The sequence below is a fragment of the Pongo abelii genome, chromosome 2, assembly GCF_028885655.2.
Source record: "Pongo abelii isolate AG06213 chromosome 2, NHGRI_mPonAbe1-v2.0_pri, whole genome shotgun sequence".
In the NCBI taxonomy this organism is placed as follows: Eukaryota; Metazoa; Chordata; class Mammalia; order Primates; family Hominidae; genus Pongo; species Pongo abelii.
The window spans coordinates 101,553,732-101,572,467 of record NC_085928.1 but is presented as its reverse complement, the minus strand read 5'-3'; the positions used below and the strand labels follow the sequence as shown (position 1 = coordinate 101,572,467).

The 18,736-nt window shown below is 55.7% G+C and overlaps 1 protein-coding gene across 2 annotated transcripts; it reads left to right on the top strand.

Annotated features, from left to right (window-relative positions):
- Positions 1 to 1,874: 1,874 nt before the first annotated feature.
- ITIH3 (inter-alpha-trypsin inhibitor heavy chain 3) lies at positions 1,875 to 15,829 on the top strand. Of its 2 annotated transcripts, NM_001132118.1 has the most exon segments (21): positions 1,875 to 1,975; positions 2,681 to 2,701; positions 3,559 to 3,725; positions 3,817 to 3,921; positions 4,183 to 4,345; positions 4,894 to 5,007; positions 6,036 to 6,161; positions 6,441 to 6,557; positions 6,826 to 6,994; positions 7,614 to 7,739; positions 8,040 to 8,221; positions 9,413 to 9,598; positions 9,746 to 9,885; positions 10,911 to 11,065; positions 11,760 to 11,768; positions 13,134 to 13,169; positions 13,324 to 13,437; positions 13,933 to 14,137; positions 14,779 to 14,948; positions 15,142 to 15,253; positions 15,584 to 15,829. In NM_001132118.1, coding segments are annotated over 21 exon segments (2,640 nt in total). In that variant the 5' UTR covers positions 1,875 to 1,882; the 3' UTR covers positions 15,714 to 15,829.
- Positions 15,830 to 18,736: the final 2,907 nt, after the last annotated feature.

The window sequence follows — 18,736 nt, the reverse complement described above, 5'->3', positions numbered from 1 at the left end:
CAAACTCCAGGCACTTGAGGATGGGGCAGTGGTCCAGATGAGAGAGGACAGGAGAAGCTCTGCAGGAGGCTGCAGGTCCGTGAGGAGGAGCCATTGGGCAACAGCGCCAGCCACCCAGTGCCAGCAGCCACAGGACTAAAAACATCCCAGGAGCCAGGAAATGAGGCCATGGCAGCTCTGAGGGGTCTTCTCTCCACACCCAGGCGCCAGCACCTGCTGGGTTTGGCTTCCATCAGGCCCAAGCTTGGTGCCTGCTGCCAGTGAAGTTGGTGTAAGGGTTCAGGAGGCCTGAGGGAAACAGGCACCGCCCAGCCAGACACCAAGCACAGGCAGCATCTGCCGCTTGGCCATCATTTCACTGGCTTGGAAACTCTCTCTTTTCAATTTTTTTTTTTTTTTGAGACGGGGGTCTTGCCCTGTCACCGGGGCTGGAGCGCAGTGGCACGAACGCAGCACTCACTGCAGCCTCGAACTCCTGGCCCAGGTGATCCTCCAGCCTCAGCCTCCCAAACAGCTGGGATTACAGGCAAGAGCCATAGTGCCTGGCTGATTTGGCAACTCTCCATCATTGCTCTGTGGCTGCCACCTCTTCCAGCCATTAGACCACACCCTCCTCAGGGCTTCCGCTGCCCCATGGCATCTGCCTTCTGCCTTCTTGGTTCCTCTGCTCCCAACAACTCTCTCTGCACATCTCTCAGTCAGCACCAGAGCTTTCAGCTGAGGCCGCTGAACTCCCCATAAGTTAGCTGTCCTGGACCCAGCCGTCCTTGTCTACTCCATTCAGTAGTGGGCTGCCCAGTGGGAGGGTCACAGGGTCAGCTTGGCTCAGAGAAGCCATGGGTATGGTGGGCGTGCAACAGCTGCCCTGAAGGGGCTAGGCTGGCAGGGTCCTGAGGTGGCTCAGGATGTCCCCACTGAGACCAGGTCCTGCCTCTAAAGCTCCTGTTGTCCTGGAAGCTGGAGCCCAGCCTCACTACAGACTTTTAGGGCAATGACTCCCCAAAAGGCTGAGGGCAGCCAAGTCCCTGGCTGGGCCCTGGAAGCACAGAGGGAAACATGACATGGTCCAGCCCCCAGGAGCTCTGGGTGCAGAGGGGGCAGGCAGACCTGAGCACATCGACCTCAACATAAGGTCATGAGAAAGCAGGCCCTCAGGGGGCTTGAGGCTTGGAGCAGGGATGTCCCATAGTCCTCTAGGGGATGGCCAGGGAAGGCTCCTGGAGGGGAGGCACTGGGACTGGCAGAGAGATGAAAGACGTGACATGTGCAGAAGGGAAGGGTGTGCTGGTGCAAGAGAGTAAGCTCAGAAAAACAAGCTGGGGTCAGACCACAGAGAGAGCTGGGCTTCTGGGATCGTCGCGTGTCCTTTCCCTGGGGCTTTGGGGGCCATAGAGGGGTAGTGAGCAAGGGCCTCCGCTGTGGAGGTCCCAGCTTGCAGGTGACAGTCTAGTTTCATGCCCTGGCTGCCTCAAGAAGGGAGGGGCTGCAATCCAGGAGGCCAGAGAGAGGCTGTCCCAGTGGTAGGGATAAGAGGCAACAATGCTGAGATGCCCTTTGCTCTAAATGCAACTCCACACCCCATCTCCATCATCCACGCCAGGGAGTCCCAGGGTCCGTTTGCTGGCACACAGCTTCTCCTTTCCTGGGGGCCTCTTCCGAGTCCCCCGGTCTCTCAGGAATGAAGCCCCAACACTGTTGGCAAGACCCACCAGGCCTTCTTCAGACAGACACATCGAGGGACCCGTCATTCCACCCATGCCCAGCTTCCCAGAAGCCCTTCCTGCCTCCACTCCCCCCACCCCCGCTGCAGGTCACTGACCCTGCTTGGAAAACACCAGGCTTGCTCATATAAGGAGCCTGGGCCAGGCCTGAGTATTCAGCGATGGCATCTGCATGGTGGCCCTGTCTCATCTTGGCTCTGCTCTCCAGCTTGGCAGCCTCTGGCTTCCCGAGAAGCCCCTTTCGGCTGCTTGGGGTGAGTCTGCCCCCTCTTTGCCATCTGGCTCTTGGTGTGGAATGGGCAGAAGGCATCATGCTGGGCAAGGCCTCTGAGTGGAGTGAAGAGGAGGCAGAGGGCTGGGCACTGAGCTGCCGGGAGTAGTGTGGACACTGGGAGAACTGGGCTCCAGCTGAGGCCTATGCTAACCTGTTGTCTAACCCTGGGAAGGCTCTTAAAACTCCCTGGACCTCAGCTTCCACACCTGTCAAAAGAGCAGTGCACCATGAACTGCTCACTTCACTGAGGGGCAATGAAGGTTCAAGTCTCAAAGGAGTGTGACCTCTACAAAATGCTCCGTTGAGCCCTGTGGGGTGTGGCGGGGGCAGGGGTGCTCTGGAAGGAGCCTAAAGGAGCCTGGGGGCCAGGGAAAGGCGGAATGGGAGATAGAATGAGGTGGGGCATGTAGGGTGTGAAGAGAGCTCTGGGCTCAGCTCCCCCTGCCCTGCTCTCCTGGTAACCTGGAGACCTGCCCCTCTCTGGACCTCAGTTTCCTGATCTATTCAGAGTTCTTCCTACTCTGACATGTGGCTCTGGAGGGTCCTATGTCTGGGGGCCACTCAGGTGTGTGGGGGGCAGGGCACCACTGAACCCCTGGTCTCAGCCCAGAGCCTCCCAGGTCATGCGGCCTTGGCGTTGGCCTTGGCCTGATTCCTCTGTTTGTGTTTGTTTTTGTTTTTTCAGAAACGGAGCCTCCCGGAAGGGGTAAGAACTTTCACCAGGGGGTGGGACGGAGTGGGGCAGGGCAGGATAGAGCTGGTTGCCCAGCTGCTGAAAGTGTAGGCTGTAACAGCAGACTCCTCACAGCTAGCAAACAGCTTACGGCCCCCTGCCCTGGCAGCCTCCAACAGCACAGGACTCCTGGCAAAGAGCGTCACAGAATGACCACCCCTCCAACCTCACAGGATGTAGCCCAAGAGGGCCCCTCACAGGCATCCCTTCTTTCCGCAGACACTTCCTTAGCACTTGCTGGTACCTGGCTCTGTGAAGCGGTTCCTGCCACACCCTCACGAAGCATCTTTATATCCCTAGGGGGAGGGGGCTCAAACACCTCCCTAGAGCCTCTCGAAATCCAACACCCCTATTGGAAAGAGGGTGTCTGGAGACTTCCCTTGGCACAGGAAATCAGTTCCTCTTTGGGAGACAGAATGAGGCAATTACCTAAAGACCCAGGAGGTGGGCTGGGCTGTGTGCTAGAGGGAGTGTGAGGTGTGGAGGATGAGTAGGAAGAGCCAGGGGCAGGTGCTCCAGAGCCAGTGTCCCGCACATGGCTGGAGCTCAGGGTGACTGGATGGGAAATGGCAAGCTCTCACTGGCTGCAGCGGTGTGCAAACAGATCGCAGAATTGAGGAGGCAGGACAAGCATCTGAATAATGGTGGCCGCCAGAACATGGAGACTGGAGACGCCACCAAGTCTTCCAATGTAGGAGGCCTGGAGGATGAGGGTTGCATGCCGGGCAGGGGCCTCAGAGCCTGCAAGGGTTTGCAAGGGAGGTGGCTGGGTTGCAAACCTGCTTCTCCAGTGTCCCAGTCTGGCTGATTCTCCACCCACCTCCCCAAAGGTGGCCAATGGCATCGAGGTCTACAGTACCAAAATCAACTCCAAGGTGACCTCCCGTTTTGCTCACAATGTTGTCACCACGAGAGTGGTCAACCATGCAGACACGGCCAAAGAGGTTTCCTTTGATGTGGAGCTGCCCAAGACGGCCTTCATCACCAACTTCACCTTGTGGGTACCACCATGGCTGCTGGCTCTGGGCTCGGGAACAGGGGGTCTGGCCCAGTGTGATCCCCCCACCCCCAACTCTCTTTCCCTGCAGGACCATCGACGGTGTTATCTACCCTGGGAATGTCAAGGAGAAGGAAGTTGCCAAGAAGCAGTATGAAAAGGCTGTGTCCCAGGGCAAGACGGCCGGCTTGGTCAAGTAAGTGTGGACTCCCAGGCCTTGGGGAGAATGTCTGGGATCCAAGGGCCTTCAGGGCTACAAACAACAACAACAGCTATTATTATTGGTATAGCAGAATGTGCCCATAATTTTGCCATTATCCCATGTTGAGGCTGAGGCTAGTGAGGCTCAGAATGGTTAGGGATCTCCCTTGCCAAAGGGCTGGGCCTGGGGCCGAAGGCCGAGGAAGGGTGGGCTCCTGCAGTCTTTGAGGGAGTCACCATCTCGCACCCTGTTCAGGGCCTCTGGGAGGAAGCTGGAGAAGTTCACAGTCTCCGTCAACGTGGCTGCAGGCAGCAAAGTCACCTTCGAGCTAACCTACGAGGAGCTGCTGAAGAGGCACAAGGGCAAGTACGAGATGTACCTCAAGGTCCAGCCTAAGCAACTGGTCAAACACTTCGAGGTAATCAACCGCCCCTGCAGACCTGGGGGGACGGCAGCGGGGTGCAGGAACCCGCCCATGGGGCAGTCTCAGACGGGGGTCAAAAACAAAAGTTCTGCCTCACGGCATCCCCCATCCTTGGCTGGGAAGGCTGGAGGAATTCAATGGTTCTGGCCACAGCATCTGGGGCCAAGGGGAAGAGGCTGGGACGGACTCCACAGATGCAGATTCGGTGCTGGGCCCTCAAGGGCAACACCAGCAAGTGCCTCTGTAAGGCTTCTCGCTGGGCACATGGGCATTTTTCCTACCTCAAAGCTGAAAGCCAAAGGAAAAGCATCAGTGGTGGAATTTTGGGTGCATATGGCAGGCGGTGGTAACACCTCAGGATCAGCATACTCTCCTTCAAGCCCCTGTGGTCACTTTCCCAGTGGGAGACACCAGGCTTGGCCCTCAGCACTGTCCTAGAGGGTCCCTGCATCACCACAGACCCATCTCATTCCCATTGGCCTTGTTCTGGGAACTGGCCTCTGCGGTCACTGAGTGACATTTCCTTACTTTGGCCATTTCAGATCGAGGTAGACATCTTCGAGCCTCAGGGAATCAGCATGCTGGACGCTGAGGCCTCTTTCATCACCAACGACCTCCTGGGAAGCGCCCTCACCAAGTCCTTCTCAGGGAAAAAGGTGATGTAGATGCCTCTCAGACCTGGTGGGGCAGGGGACAGGAAAACTGACTCCAGCAGAACAAGCCTGCAGCCCAGGGCTTAGCTGCTGCAAGCATGCATGTATTGGGGTGGGGCTGGGGATCAATCTGCAACTATCACCTTCCTCCTTGCCCACTGGGGTTGGGAGTGAGGATGCTGAGGGCAGGGGCTGCTGACAATGACCTGCCAGAGGAGCCATTTACAAAGCCTGGTCCCGTTCCCCCTTGGGAAATGGACAGGGCAGGGCTTATCTTCCCTGTTTTACAGGTCCGGAGGCTGAGGCCCAAGGGAGTCATTTAGATCTACTGACTCCACAACGAGGGGTGAAAGACTAAAGAGAACTTCATTCTTGGTGCTGGGTGGTTGGCTCCAGTCCCCAAGGCTACCAGCTGTTCTAGGGGCCTTAATGGCAGTGGACAGTGGGTGAATAAATGTTTGTTTAAACAACAAACCAGTCATCCAGGACTTCCAGGGCGAGGCCCGAGGGGCACACACTCAGAGGACTGCTGGCTTCTGCAGGGCCACATCCTGCCCCAGGACCCTCCTCCTCCCCTTTCTCCTCCTTTTCCCCTCCCCTCCTCTTGGCACCCACACACCAACATTCCAAACCTACAAGAAATTCCTTTTAATGGGAAGCTACCCCTTCCCTAAGTAGCTTCTCAGTGCTAAGCTCCAAGGTAGCCTGGGCTAATGGGTGTGTGAGGCCAAGAAAAAGGGAGCTGGAAGCTGAATCAGACAAGGCCTGTACCCCGCCAGGAGCCCTGATCTCCAAGGGGAAGAGCAGTGCTCAGAAAGGCCAGAGCGTGGTAAACAGTGCCTTCCAGTGAGTCCTGGGAGCTGCAGAGCACGCCGCCGGCGGGCAAGGCTGCCCAGGCCTCCAGCTCTTGCTAGCTTCTGCCCTGCTAAGAGCTCCTCCCTGTGAGGCTGCACCTCTGCTCCCTCAGCTAAGGACTGAGGTCTCCCTGGCCATGGCCGAGCTGAGCAAGGTCTTTCATCTCCGTCCCTTAGGGCCATGTGTCCTTCAAGCCCAGCTTAGACCAACAGCGTTCATGCCCAACCTGTACAGACTCCCTCCTCAATGGAGATTTCACTATCACCTATGACGTGAACAGAGAATCTCCTGGTAACGTGCAGGTACCCGGGCTGGCTGATTCATCATCAGGGTGGGGCGAGGGCTGGTGGGGAGGGGCTGCAGCTGCATCTAGTGCCATCACCCTGGGTCCTCAGCCCAAGGCTGTTTTCTTACAGGATGTGGGACAGCTGATGGCCTAGAGCCTGGTGCAGCACCCCCTAGAGGGTGGGATAGGAACGTCTTTTTCTTGGGCTGGTAAATGTCTGGCTTCTACCTGCAAGAATAGTCAATGTGGTGTTGCTAAAAGGACACCGGCCTCCATCCCTCTCCCCACTTTCCAGATAGTCAATGGCTACTTCGTGCACTTCTTTGCACCTCAAGGCCTTCCAGTGGTGCCTAAGAACGTGGCCTTCGTGATTGACATCAGCGGCTCCATGGCTGGTCGGAAATTAGAGCAGGTACTCAGCGCCAGTGGCACAGCCAGGGCTCGCAGGAGTAAGGGGTGGAGGAGATTTCTTTTTTTAAGTGGAAAAAGCCGATCCTTGTGGTGAATGAGGAGAAAGGGGACAGGATAAGAGAAGGCTCATGGCCTCTGCCCGCTTCTGTGGCAAGCCTCAGGCAGGGCTCGCTGGTGCAGATGGCGTGGGCTGCACCGCCTGCTGAGCTGAGAAGGGACCTCACTCTCTGCTGCGGCTTCTCCCAGCTCTTTGTCTCTCTTTCCTCCAGACAAAGGAGGCCCTTCTCAGAATCCTGGAAGATATGAAAAAGGAAGACTATCTGAATTTCATCCTGTTCAGTGGAGATGTATCCACATGGAAAGAGCACTTAGTCCAGGCCACGCCCGAAAACCTCCAGGAGGCCAGGACGTTTGTGAAGAGCATGGAGGATAAAGGAAGTAAGAGCGGAACTGGAGCCCACGCGCCTCCTAGCGGCGCCTCCCTCTGTCCCTGAGCAGCCTGCAACCCCCATCTTAGGGCAGGGACTCTGCTGGTCTCAGGCCCTTCAGATCCGAGCTGGGGTAGAGGTGGGAGTGGATGGTCCTCAGGCTTGAAGACAGAATATCGGCTGTCTTCTCTTTGGTCTAGGGAAACCCATTCTTTCTGTTTCTAATCCATGATCCTGGTATCCCACAAGTCCCCGCAAGATAAGGCCACAGAGAACCCTTCTTCTTGGCCCTGTTTCATATGGAAAATGGCACATGATGTCTACACCGCTCCCCTCTCCTCCCAGCAAGAGGGGCTGGGAGTCCATCCAACTCTTTGCCAAAGGGCTTTCACAATCGCCATGTGCTTTTCGTCTTCACCATGTGCCTTTCATCCCCATTTGAAAGTGGAAGTTGTTTGTTTGTTCATGTGGTGGTTCATTCATTGTTTGCTGAGTACCACCATGGGCTGGCAGATAGGGTCCGTGGGCACATGAGTGGGGCCGGCTGTCCCAGCCTCCTCCGCTCCAGCCTGTCTGCACACTGGCACCCTGAGGACACCCTTCCACGGTGCTGTCTGTCTGTGTCCCAGTGACCAATATCAATGACGGGCTGCTGAGGGGCATCAGTATGCTGAACAAGGCCCGAGAGGAGCACAGAGTCCCAGAGAGGAGCACCTCCATCGTCATCATGCTGACTGACGGGGATGCCAATGTTGGTGAGGAGCACGGGTATGGTTTTGAGCTAGGGCTGGAGCGCTCGGCTGCTGCTCCTGGCTCTGTAGCTGGCTCATTGGAAAACCTGGGGCAGCTCTTCCCTGGGTTCCCTGTGGTCTGGGAGCCCCTCAAGGGCAGAGTCCTGCTTCCCTCTGCCAGGGCTCTCCACCACCTGCCCCACAAGGGCTCTTGGTTGTGACTCCACCAACTCTGCATATGCAGGAGTCCAGTCTCCCCAGACAGAGCTGGTCTAGACCATCCCAGGGCTGGGGCTGGACTGTGAATACCCCCTTCTCCAACAGGTGAGAGCAGACCCGAAAAAATCCAAGAGAATGTGCGGAATGCTATCGGGGGAAAGTTCCCCTTGTATAACCTGGGCTTTGGCAACAATCTGAATTATAACTTCCTGGAGAACATGGCCCTGGAGAACCATGGGTTTGCCCGGCGCATTTATGAGGACTCTGATGCCGATTTGCAGTTGCAGGTATGCCTTGTCTTGCACACTTCCGGGCATAAGGAGCTCACTACTTCCTCAGACAGCTGCTCCATAAGGTGACAGTTCTAGTTATTAGGAAGAGCTTCCTCTTGAGTCAAAATCCACCTCTGACTATCTCTTACCCATCAGTAAAGATTCTGATGTTGTCCTTGGGCTACACAACAGGCCTGCTTCTTCAATAGGATTATCAGAGCAAACACAGGACATCTGGTTCAATATGAATTTCTGATAAATAATGAATTTTTGTAGTGTAAGTATGCCCCAAATATTGCACAGGACATTGTATTAGTGTACTGTGGCTGCCATACCAAAGTACCGAGTGGCTTCAATGAGAGAAATGTATTGTCTCCCAGTTCCAGAGCCCGGACATCCCAGATCCATGTGGCGGTGGGTTGGTTCCTTCTGAGGGCTATGAGGGCGGATCTTTCTAGGCCTCTTTCCTTTTCTCCATGGCTTATCAATGGCTGTCTTCTCCCTGTGTCTGCATACGTCTTCCCTCTGGATGTCTGTGTCCAACTCCCCTTTTAATAAGGACATCAATCATACTGGATTAGGGCCCACACTCATGACCTTATTTTGTAGACCCTATCTCCAAATAAGGCTGAACTTTAGGAGTACACTATTCAACCCATAACAGACATACCTATGCTAAAAAATTATTCATTGTTTATTTGACCTTGAATGTAGCTGCATGTCCTGTCTTTGTATTTGCTGAATCTGGCAATTTTGTTCCTTCTCTAGGCAGGTAACAGCATCTCCACCTCTGCAGGACGACCACCCCATCCCTTCCCTCCTCTGTTTCTGGATCTCTGCACTCCTGTCCACATCACCTTCTCATCTGCCTCTCTTTACTTCTTTTTCTCCTTCTTGCTTTCATTCCAGAAGACATTCCTTAAATACTTTCTTTGTGCCAAGAACTCTGTCCTTTCATATTTCTTTTTTTTTTTTTTTAATAGGAAATACTTCTGAAACTGTCCCTTCTAGTCTTCCTTGTGTTTATCTGGAAGCAGGGAGTTGTGGGGGGAGGCCCCCACAGACTGAAGGATGCAGTCAGGGACAGGCAGAGTGAACATTAGGAGCCATTAGGACGGGCCCAGCCCTGGGGCATGGATGCCCAGCTGCAGCATCAGTGGGAGCCTGACCTGGGGCTTGAGATGACTGGCCCCGTCTGAACTTCAGGGCTTCTATGAGGAGGTGGCCAACCCACTGCTGACAGGTGTGGAGGTGGAGTACCCTGAGAACGCTATCCTGGACCTCACCCAGAACACTTACCAGCACTTCTACGATGGCTCTGAGATCGTGGTGGCCGGGCGCCTGGTGGACGAGGACATGAACAGCTTTAAAGCAGATGTGAAGGGCCATGGGGTGAGTGGGGACAGGGCCTGGAAGTGTGCTGGGGATGGGGTATCAGCAGTGGTAGGGCTCTGGCCTCATGAGGGTCCAGGAGTGGTGGCCCCTGAACCTGATCCACCCAGGCCTCTAGCCCCTTGCCTCCTTCCACCCCCACCCCAGGCTACCAACGACCTGACCTTCACAGAGGAGGTGGACATGAAGGAGATGGAGAAGGCCCTGCAGGAGCGGGACTATATCTTTGGGAATTACATTGAGCGGCTCTGGGCCTACCTCACCATCGAGCAGCTACTGGAGAAGCGGTGAGCAGGGTCCCAGCCCCCACCTGTGCCTACTCCTGGCTGGGCTCCGACGCAAGGGCACCCCCGTACGCAGTCCCAGCAGTCCTGCCCTCTTCTTGGCCCAGCCCAGGAACTATTTGTAGAGCAGTCTGTAAGGAACCCCAGGCCACCACTCCCCATCCTGTCAGCCCCAAGGCTCAAGTGGGCAAGCCCCGTGGCCAGCAGCCTGGGAGTGCCCCCGGGGTAGGGGGGATCTCAGCACCCTGCTGCCCACACTGGGCATGGCCCAGGGGTGGTGAGGCTGAGTGGAACTGAAGGCCGGGATCCCAGCCCTCAGTGCCCAGGGGGCAGAGCTGAGCCCACTGAGAGGGTCAGTGTTGGTGTGGGTGGTATTAGCCTGTGAAGCCGTTAGTACACAATCTAGCACATGCTGAGTGCTCCACACATGGACACCATTGTGAGTGGCTGTTGTAGCCCCTTATTTTATTTATTTATTTATTTATTTATTTATTTATTTATTTATTTATAGAGAGAGGGTCTCCCTCTGTCGCCCAGGCTGGAGTGCAATGGTGCGATCTCGGTTCATTGCAACCTCCGACTCCTGGGTTGAAGCAATTCTCCTGCCTCAGCCTCCCAAGTAGCTGGAATTACAGGCATGCACCACCACGCCTGGCTAATTTTTGTATTTTTAGTAGAGACGGGGTTTCACCATGTTGGCCAGGCTGATCTCGAACTCCTGACCTCAGGTGTTTCACCCGCCTCGGCCTCCCAAAGTGCTGGGATTACAGGCGTGAGCCACCATGCCTGGCCGGTCCTTATGTTTTATAGGTGGGGAAACCAAGGCCCAGCGAGGAAACAGGGCTTGTTCACATGCCCCAGGGAGTTGTGAGCCAGTCTTCTCTGAGCCCAACTGGGCTGTACCCTGGTGGACCCCACAATGGGGAAGGTGGAGTGGGAATCTCCAGCTGCGTCCACCGCTCCAGTGCAGGAGAAGCGGGCAGGGTGCTGCTCTCCAGGCTGTCCTCCTGACTGGCCCCTCCTCACAGCAAGAATGCCCATGGCGAGGAGAAGGAGAACCTCACGGCCCGGGCCCTAGACCTGTCCCTCAAGTATCACTTTGTGACTCCACTGACTTCCATGGTGGTGACCAAGCCTGAGGACAACGAGGATGAGAGGGCCATTGCTGACAAGCCTGGGGAAGGTGGGGATAGGGATGGAGACCGGAACCCGGAGGCCTCCTGTGCTGGGCACCCTCCCTGGGGAGGCTGGGGAGACCAGACCTGCTGAAGTGGGGCATCTGAAGGAAAACTGGCCACAGGCTGGGGAAAGTGGGGTGGAGCGTGAAGCAGTCAGCATGGACAGTGGGGTGTGGGGTGAATAGGAGCCTCTGCACCTCTAAAGGGAAGTGAGTAAAGGGGGCACAGTGCCCATGGGACATTTCAAGGAAAAGGACTGAGGCTGCAGCATGGAAGGGCTTAGTTAGACAAGAAGAAGCACTTCCAACATGAAAGGCCTGCAGCAGGCTACCAGGCATCTGGAGATTGTTAGGGGAAGAGTCCCTGAGAGCTGGAGGCTGGGACCCCCTCAACCAGACCCCAGACTGCCCTACTCAACGGGGGTCCCAAATGCCCACTGCAACTAGGTACAGGGTCTGTGTGTGGTTGTGGGGGATTGGCATTGGGAGACACGGGAGGCAAAGAGCTGGGCCTGGCCAGGCCAGGCCTCTGGCTTCCAAGAACTCCTAATTCCAGGGGACACCCAGTGGGGGAATAGCTGGCTGCTGGGAGGTCCACAGCCTAGGGCTGGTTGGCCAAGCAGCCAACTCTGGTCCCTGCTCACCAGTGCCCTATGGCTTCTAATGCATTTCTCCTCTTCCTCCCTTGCTGCACCTGCAGATGCAGAAGGTAAGCTTTAGCCAGCCACCGGGATGGGCATTATGGAAGGGAGACGAGAGAACTGAGGAGGACTTTCCAAGCAAGATAGGACCCCCAGCCATGGGGGCACACTTGGGAAACCTGGGCTCAGGCCCAGCCCTATTGCCAAATCATGAATGTGCCCCTCTCTGAGCCTGACGATCCCTGTAAGTTAATTGGGGGTGGCTTCCCTTGCCCAGGGAGAGACAATCAGTATGACAGTATCTATGACCTGCAAAAATGAGCAATTTAGCATGTCAGTCATTTATACTTCATTAATCCCATAGCAACCCTCCAAGAGGGCCCTTTTATGATCCCCATTTTACAATGGGGAAATTGAGGCACGGGGGGTTAATTTGCTCAGTTTGTTTGCTCACAGACTCAGCAGATGGCCAAGGTGGTACTTAGGCCAAGGCAGTCTGGCCCCAATGCCCATGCTGGGGATTGCTGGGGATCACAGTCCTCTGTGCCTCTCTCACCACAAAACTGGAACCTCACAAACTCCCTGCCACTAGGCAGGGCCTCCCCAGCCCCTACTGGCCTGCCCCACCTCCATCTATAAGCACGGCACATTTGGACTGGGCCATCACGTTCCCCTCAGAACAGCCCTGACAAATGTACCAGTGCATGTGAGTACATATATGCATGTGCACGCATATGTGTGCACCTGTGTGCACGTGTGGGTGGGTGTTTACTACCAAGAAGCAACAGACAGCCGTGAGCCTCACTCACCCCACCTAGGGGGTGGGAAGCCCAGGGGTGGGGCAGATGTTTGCTGTGAGCATTACTCAAGAGAGAGAAGCTGATATTTCAGCCACATCAAAAAGCCCTGCCCCAACATTAAAATCACATTCCATTGCCACCAGCCCCATAAAGGGCTTCCCTGGATGTGCCTGATTTCCAAAGCCTAATCTTTGGGGTCACATCTCCACCTCTATCTGCCAGTGTTGGTGCCCCTCTGGGGCCCAGCAGCACTAAGACAGGCAGAAGGCACGGGGCTGGAGAAGGCACGGGGAGGGAGAAGGAACCCCTAGACCCTGATCACTACTGCCCTTCGGCTTTTCAGCCACACCGGTGAGCCCCGCCATGTCTTACCTGAGTGAGTACACGCTGGCAGCTACCACTCCTCCCACTGCTTAGAGCCTGCCCCTGCCATGTGTCCCTCCGCAGTGGCTACTCACTCAGCTCTCCAGGATGGGCAGATGGACAGTGGGCCCTGAGGAGATTGCGGGGTGGGAGGGCAATGGCATTAGCAAGCGGGAAGGGGAGGGGCATAAGCTGAACTCCTATGGGGGTCGTCGGGCGCCTCCCAGGGCCACTTGCTTAGCTCAGCACCCTCTCCCTTTGTATCTGCAGCCAGCTACCAGCCTCCTCAAAACCCCTACTACTACGGTGAGTCCCTGGCTGCTCCTAGGGAAGGCTCAGGGGCCTGGGCACGTGCTCCTGCCTGTCTCAGAGTCGAGCCCATGGAGGCCAGAAGGCTGGGGGAGGCCCCAGGTATGATGAGAGGCCCCGGGAGTCAGCCCCTTCTCTAATGTGTCACCAGTGGATGGGGACCCCCACTTCATCATCCAAGTTCCGGAGAAAGACGATGCCCTCTGCTTCAACATCGATGAAGCCCCAGGCACAGTGCTGCGCCTTATTCAGGACCCAGTCACAGGTGAGGCTTGTGGGCTAGGGCCGGGGCCAGGGGGCTCTTCCTGGGAGGGCTTGGGTCCCCCCAGGTAGGCACAGGGACCGGGTTCTCACTCTGCCCAGTAAGGCATCGTCTTCACATGCAGAGAAACCCCTGGGGGTGGGGAGTGCCCAGGGCCACAGGCTTGCTCAGCCCTACATGCCAGTGCTATTGGGAGACGATTAGCATGAATGGGCCGCCTGGGCCTAGGGTAGGACCCAGCCTGTGTCTGGGGAATGGTTTTTCTCTGAACAACACTCCCTGGCCCAGGCAAGGGGCAGACCCACAATGTCCCAGCATGACCCAAACCTAGAGTGTCTAGGAACCAACAGGCTTGGGCTCTGAAGTCCTGGCCTCTCTTGTAGCCCCCCACTCTGCTGCCCCTCAGCCAGTCTGGTTGAAGAGGAAGGCACACCCCTAAAGGCAATCTGGACTCAGAAGTTCTCGCTAGTCTCTCTCCTTGCCCCATCCCTCTGGCAGGCCTCACAGTGAACGGGCAGATCATCGGCGACAAGAGAGGCAGCCCCGACTCCAAGACCAAAAAGACTTACTTTGGAAAACTGGGCATTGCCAATGCTCAGATGGACTTCCAGGTGGAGGTGACAACGGAGAAGGTCACCCTGTGGAACAGGGCCGTGCAGAGCACTTTCAGCTGGCTGGACACAGTCACAGTCATGCAGGATGGGTAAGCTCCCCTAAAAGGTCTCCAAGGTGGACTACAGGCTGAGAGTCTAAGGAGGCTCTTGAGGGATTTAGACAAATCCCAGGACAAGAGATCCATGGGGGTCACAGGAAAGATCAGAGACTCCAGAATCCAGTCTCCTGCCACAGGAGAGGGGGACCATAGTGGCCCCCAACCAAACCCTGGGGCCCTGTCAGAGCTAGAATTGGTAGCTGCACAGTTCAGCTGGTTGGGTGAAGGCGTTAGGTGATAATGGCCCCCATTTGCCTCTTCTGTGGCTGCTCTTGTCTTCTTAGCTCTCCTGTCTTCAGATCCCCCAGAGCCTCCCACTGAGGCTCAGAGAAGGTGTGGAGCCTGCCCAATGTCACTCAGGAAGTCAGTGGCTTAGCTGGGGCTGGACCACAGGCCTCCAGATTCATAGGCCAGCCCTCTCTTTCCCACTTATAGACACGCAAGGATCCACTCACGGGAGGGGAGACAGTGTGCATGAGGCATCCTCTTTCCAACGCCCCTGAGATAGTTTCTGGAGTCTGTGGGCCCTCGGGTGCCATGTACAGGGGAGGCCCCACCAAGACGCCCTTGAGTCAGATGCCCAGTGTCACGGCCACTGGGCCCCAAAGCCACTTTCTGGCTTCCTCTCGTAGGCTGTCCATGATGATCAACAGGAAGAACATGGTGGTCTCCTTTGGAGATGGGGTTACCTTTGTGGTCGTCCTACACCAGGTGTGGAAGAAACATCCTGTCCACCGTGACTTTCTAGGTTTCTACGTGGTGGACAGTCACCGGATGTCAGCACAGACGCATGGGCTGCTGGGTACGAAGTGTTCAGACTGCAGGCTGTTCAGGCCTGAGAGCAGCATGGGAAAGACATACACAAGGCCTTCCTAGGCACCCCGTACCCAGCTCACAACACCCCATTCAGCCTTTGCATCATCCCTGAAAGGCCAGTGGCCACGTTACCCGTGGCAATGGCCAGGGGCTGACAGCATGAATATTTTTCTTCCCAGGGCAATTCTTCCAACCCTTTGACTTTAAAGTGTCTGACATCCGGCCAGGCTCTGACCCCACAAAGCCAGATGCCACACTGGTGGTGAAGAACCATCAGCTGATTGTCACCAGGTGAGGAGACTTCTAAAACACCCTCACCTGCTCAGCAACGAGAGGAGGAAAGAGCCCCCGCTGCCCAGGCACATTAGTCTGGTGGGCTTTTGTCTTCTGTGGGGTACCCTTGTTTCCCTTTGAGGTCTTGGCCCCTACCAGGCTCTTCCTAATTAAGAAAAAGCCCAAACTTGGCTTCCTAGAAAGAGAAATCATGTAACGTCATTCTTGACCAAAGAATTCTGGGCTGTTAGAATTGCCAACTTCCCACCCTTTTTCAATCTCAGGTCCGCTAGCCTAGGAGCCATCTTACCCACCCCGTGTATTGCAGCATCTCTCTTCTTTCCCCAGGGGCTCCCAGAAAGACTACAGAAAGGATGCCAGCATCGGCACGAAGGTTGTGTGCTGGTTCGTCCACAACAACGGAGAAGGGCTGATTGATGGTGTCCACACCGACTACATTGTCCCCAACCTGTTTTGAGTAGACACGCTGGCTCATGTTGGGATGGATGGCCCAGATTTTGTGGCATCTGGAACATGGGCACAGAGAGGGGCCTGTGGGAGGGGCTGGGAAAATAAAGTCCAAGGTCGAGACCAGACAGCTGCCAGCCTCTACATGCCTTCATGAGCCTCTGCTCCAGGGAACAGGCAACTGGGACCCACGGCAGCTCAAAAGAGGGGATGGCTAGCAGGAAGGCAACTTCTTGGGCCTCTCCGCTGACACAGCTGAGAGACAGAGTTGGTTGGACTAGAACTTTAGGGAGTCAAATGTATGACAGCTTGGGGGAAAAAATAAAGAACTGACTCTGAAGGAAGGGCTCTGAGAAGTCAGGAAGGGTTGAATGTATTTCAGTATCCAGGAAAGTCATAAGATAAGTAAATGGTCCCAGCTCAGGAGCTCCAATCAGGACCTTTAGAAGTAGATAATACTCCAGTGCAGACTCAGCCCACATCTAAATGGGGATGTCAGCCACTCTTCCATCTATCCATCCATCTATCCACCATCCATCCACCCATCCCTCCACCCATCCATCCATTCACTCACCCACCCACCCATTCACCATGCAACCATCTGTTCACCCGCGTATCCACTCATCCATCTATCCCTCCACCATGCATGCATCCACCCATCAACCTATCTATCTATCCCTCCAACCATCTGTCCATTCATCCATTCATCCCCCAGCTACCTATTCATCATCCAACTATGCATCCATCCACCCATCCATCCTACCATCTGTCCATCTCTCCATCTGTCCATCCTTCCATCCATCCAATCCAACCATCAATTCACACACCCATCCACCCACATACCCATCCATCAATTCAGCAGATAAACACAATATCTTAGGCCAGGATCTGGGGGTACAGTTGAGTAATCCAGTTCCTATTTTCATGAGTGCTCAAGTTTGTCTTCAGCTGGCCCAGGCATCTCTGGGATCCTCTGATTGTACCTTATGATGACCACTTGGTATATCCTCCCAATGAGTCTGTGGTGGGGTAGAGGGTCAGAGAGAGGTTCCTGGACGAGGGGCTCTGAGACCTCTCCAGTCTGGATAACCCTCTCCCACCTGGACAACTGCAACTGCCACTTCCTGAGTCTCCCTGCCTCCTCTATTGCTTCCCATAGAGAGCTTTTTACAGAGCAGATGTGATCACCACTTGCTGACTAAATCCCTGCAAATGACATCTTCCATCCTTTGCTCTTGGAACCATGACAGAAGTCCCTCCTATGGCCTCTCCAGCTTCCCCTCATACACCAGGTGCTTCCCTTACTTTCTGGGTTCCAGACACACAGGCTGCTCTCAACTGTGCAAACATAAGCCCTCCTGCCCACATCCTCTGCCTCTGCTGTTCTCTCTGCCTTGGGGTGGGGAGGGGGTAAGGGCATGCTGGGCAGACAGTACCCCTTCAGAGGACGCAGTGAGTGGCTTTGCCTGATGTCAGAGCAGGGGGCACAATAAGACTGGAGGAGGTTAGAATCGGACTGGGGAGTGCCACAAATGTCAGCGGGGCGTGGCATGTGGCCTTGGGGACATGAAAGGAAGTTGTCCTGCCTCCCAGTGCAGGGGTCCCTGGAGAGAGGACTAGAGGCCATGAAGGGCAGTCCAGGGGCAAATGTTTGTCATCAGAGGAGCCCCCCCTTGTGGCTACAGGATGCTAATGGCAGACCGGTGCCTGTTGTTGCTCTAGGGAGGGGGCCACATAGACATGGCTCCCATCTTGAAGGCCTCCTCATAGCCCCAGGGTGAATGTGGCAGGAGGCCAGGCTGGACTGGCTAAAAGGGCCCAGGCCTGAGAAAGGAACCCTCCATAGTGGGCAAGTCCCACCATTCTGTTCAAGCCTGGGTTGGTTGAGGAGCCATATGGCTATTATTTATTATTTTTCTTGAGATGGGGTCTCGCTCCCATCGCCCAGGCTGCAGTGGTGCAGTGGTATGATCACTGCTCACTGCAGCCTCGACTTCTCAGGCTCAGGTGATCCTCCCACTTCAGCCTCCAGAGTAGCTGGGACTACAGGCATGGACAATCACACCCGGCTAATGTTTGTATTTTTTGCAGAGACAGGGTTTTGCCATGTTGTTCAGGCTGGTCTCGAACTCCTGGGCTCAAGCGATCTGCCCGCCTCAGCCTCCCAAAGTGCAGGGATTATAGGTGTGAGCCACTGCCCCTGGCCCACATAGCTTTAAAACAGTCATCTTGAGGTCAGTTTCCACATCTATGCAGTGGGGAGAAGGATCTTGCCACGCGAAGGATGTGAAAAGGCATCCTCATTATGGTTTCTCGTCCTCCTCAGGTGTCTCCAGGAGGACAGCTCCAGGTAGCAGCCATGTGAACAGGTTGAGAGGCAGGAGTCGGCTGCCCTCAACTCATAGGCCGGGAGGCCATCTATGCAGGCAAAAGCTAGGTGGACTCTGCCTTCTCCCCATTCCACGTCACCCTGGTCCCTCCTGTCCCTGCCTGGCCCTCCCTCCCCTTTCACGGTAGAAGCCATGCTCTGTGGTGAGGTGTGTGCACCACCTGTGCTGGCCCGGCCCCCCTCCCCTTCCACCTCATTCCACAGCATCTCCTTCCGTCACCTTCCCCAAACTTAGCACACAGTGTCCTGGCTCCAGGCCTGGACGCATGCTGTTCCAATCACCTGGTGTCCTTGCCCTCCTTTTCCACTGGGCTAACTTCTCTCCATTTTTCAAATCTCAGCTCCCACATTACCTGCAGAAAGCTTTCCCTGCCACCCCCAGGCTTCCTGGTCATCCCCATGTCTCCCTCTGGGCTCCTGCAGCACCTGGCTATTTTCTGGGTGGCAGTTATCACCACAGGCACTGTGTCTGCCATGGTGCCCAATGTGCCCACAGTACTCAGCCTAGGGCCTGGCACAAGCTGGAAAGCACTTGCTGGATGAAAGAGTGAAGAACATGGGCCTATTTCCAACTGTCACAGAAAACACCTGCCCCGCAGGTGCTGGCAGGGCCAGAAAATCAACTGACTCCTCTGCTGTTGCAC

What these genes read in the sequence shown, in the direction of transcription:
- ITIH3 (XM_054550272.2), top strand. Translation starts at nt 1,883, where the DNA reads ATGGCATCTGCATGGTGGCCCTGTCTCATCTTGGCTCTGCTCTCCAGC. An exon ending in AACGGAGCCTCCCGGAAGGG is followed by an intron (nt 2,702 to 3,558) that starts GTAAGAACTTTC and finishes ACCTCCCCAAAG; the next exon opens with GTGGCCAATGGCATCGAGGT. An exon ending in TATTCAGGACCCAGTCACAG is followed by an intron (nt 13,438 to 13,932) that starts GTGAGGCTTGTG and finishes TCCCTCTGGCAG; the next exon opens with GCCTCACAGTGAACGGGCAG.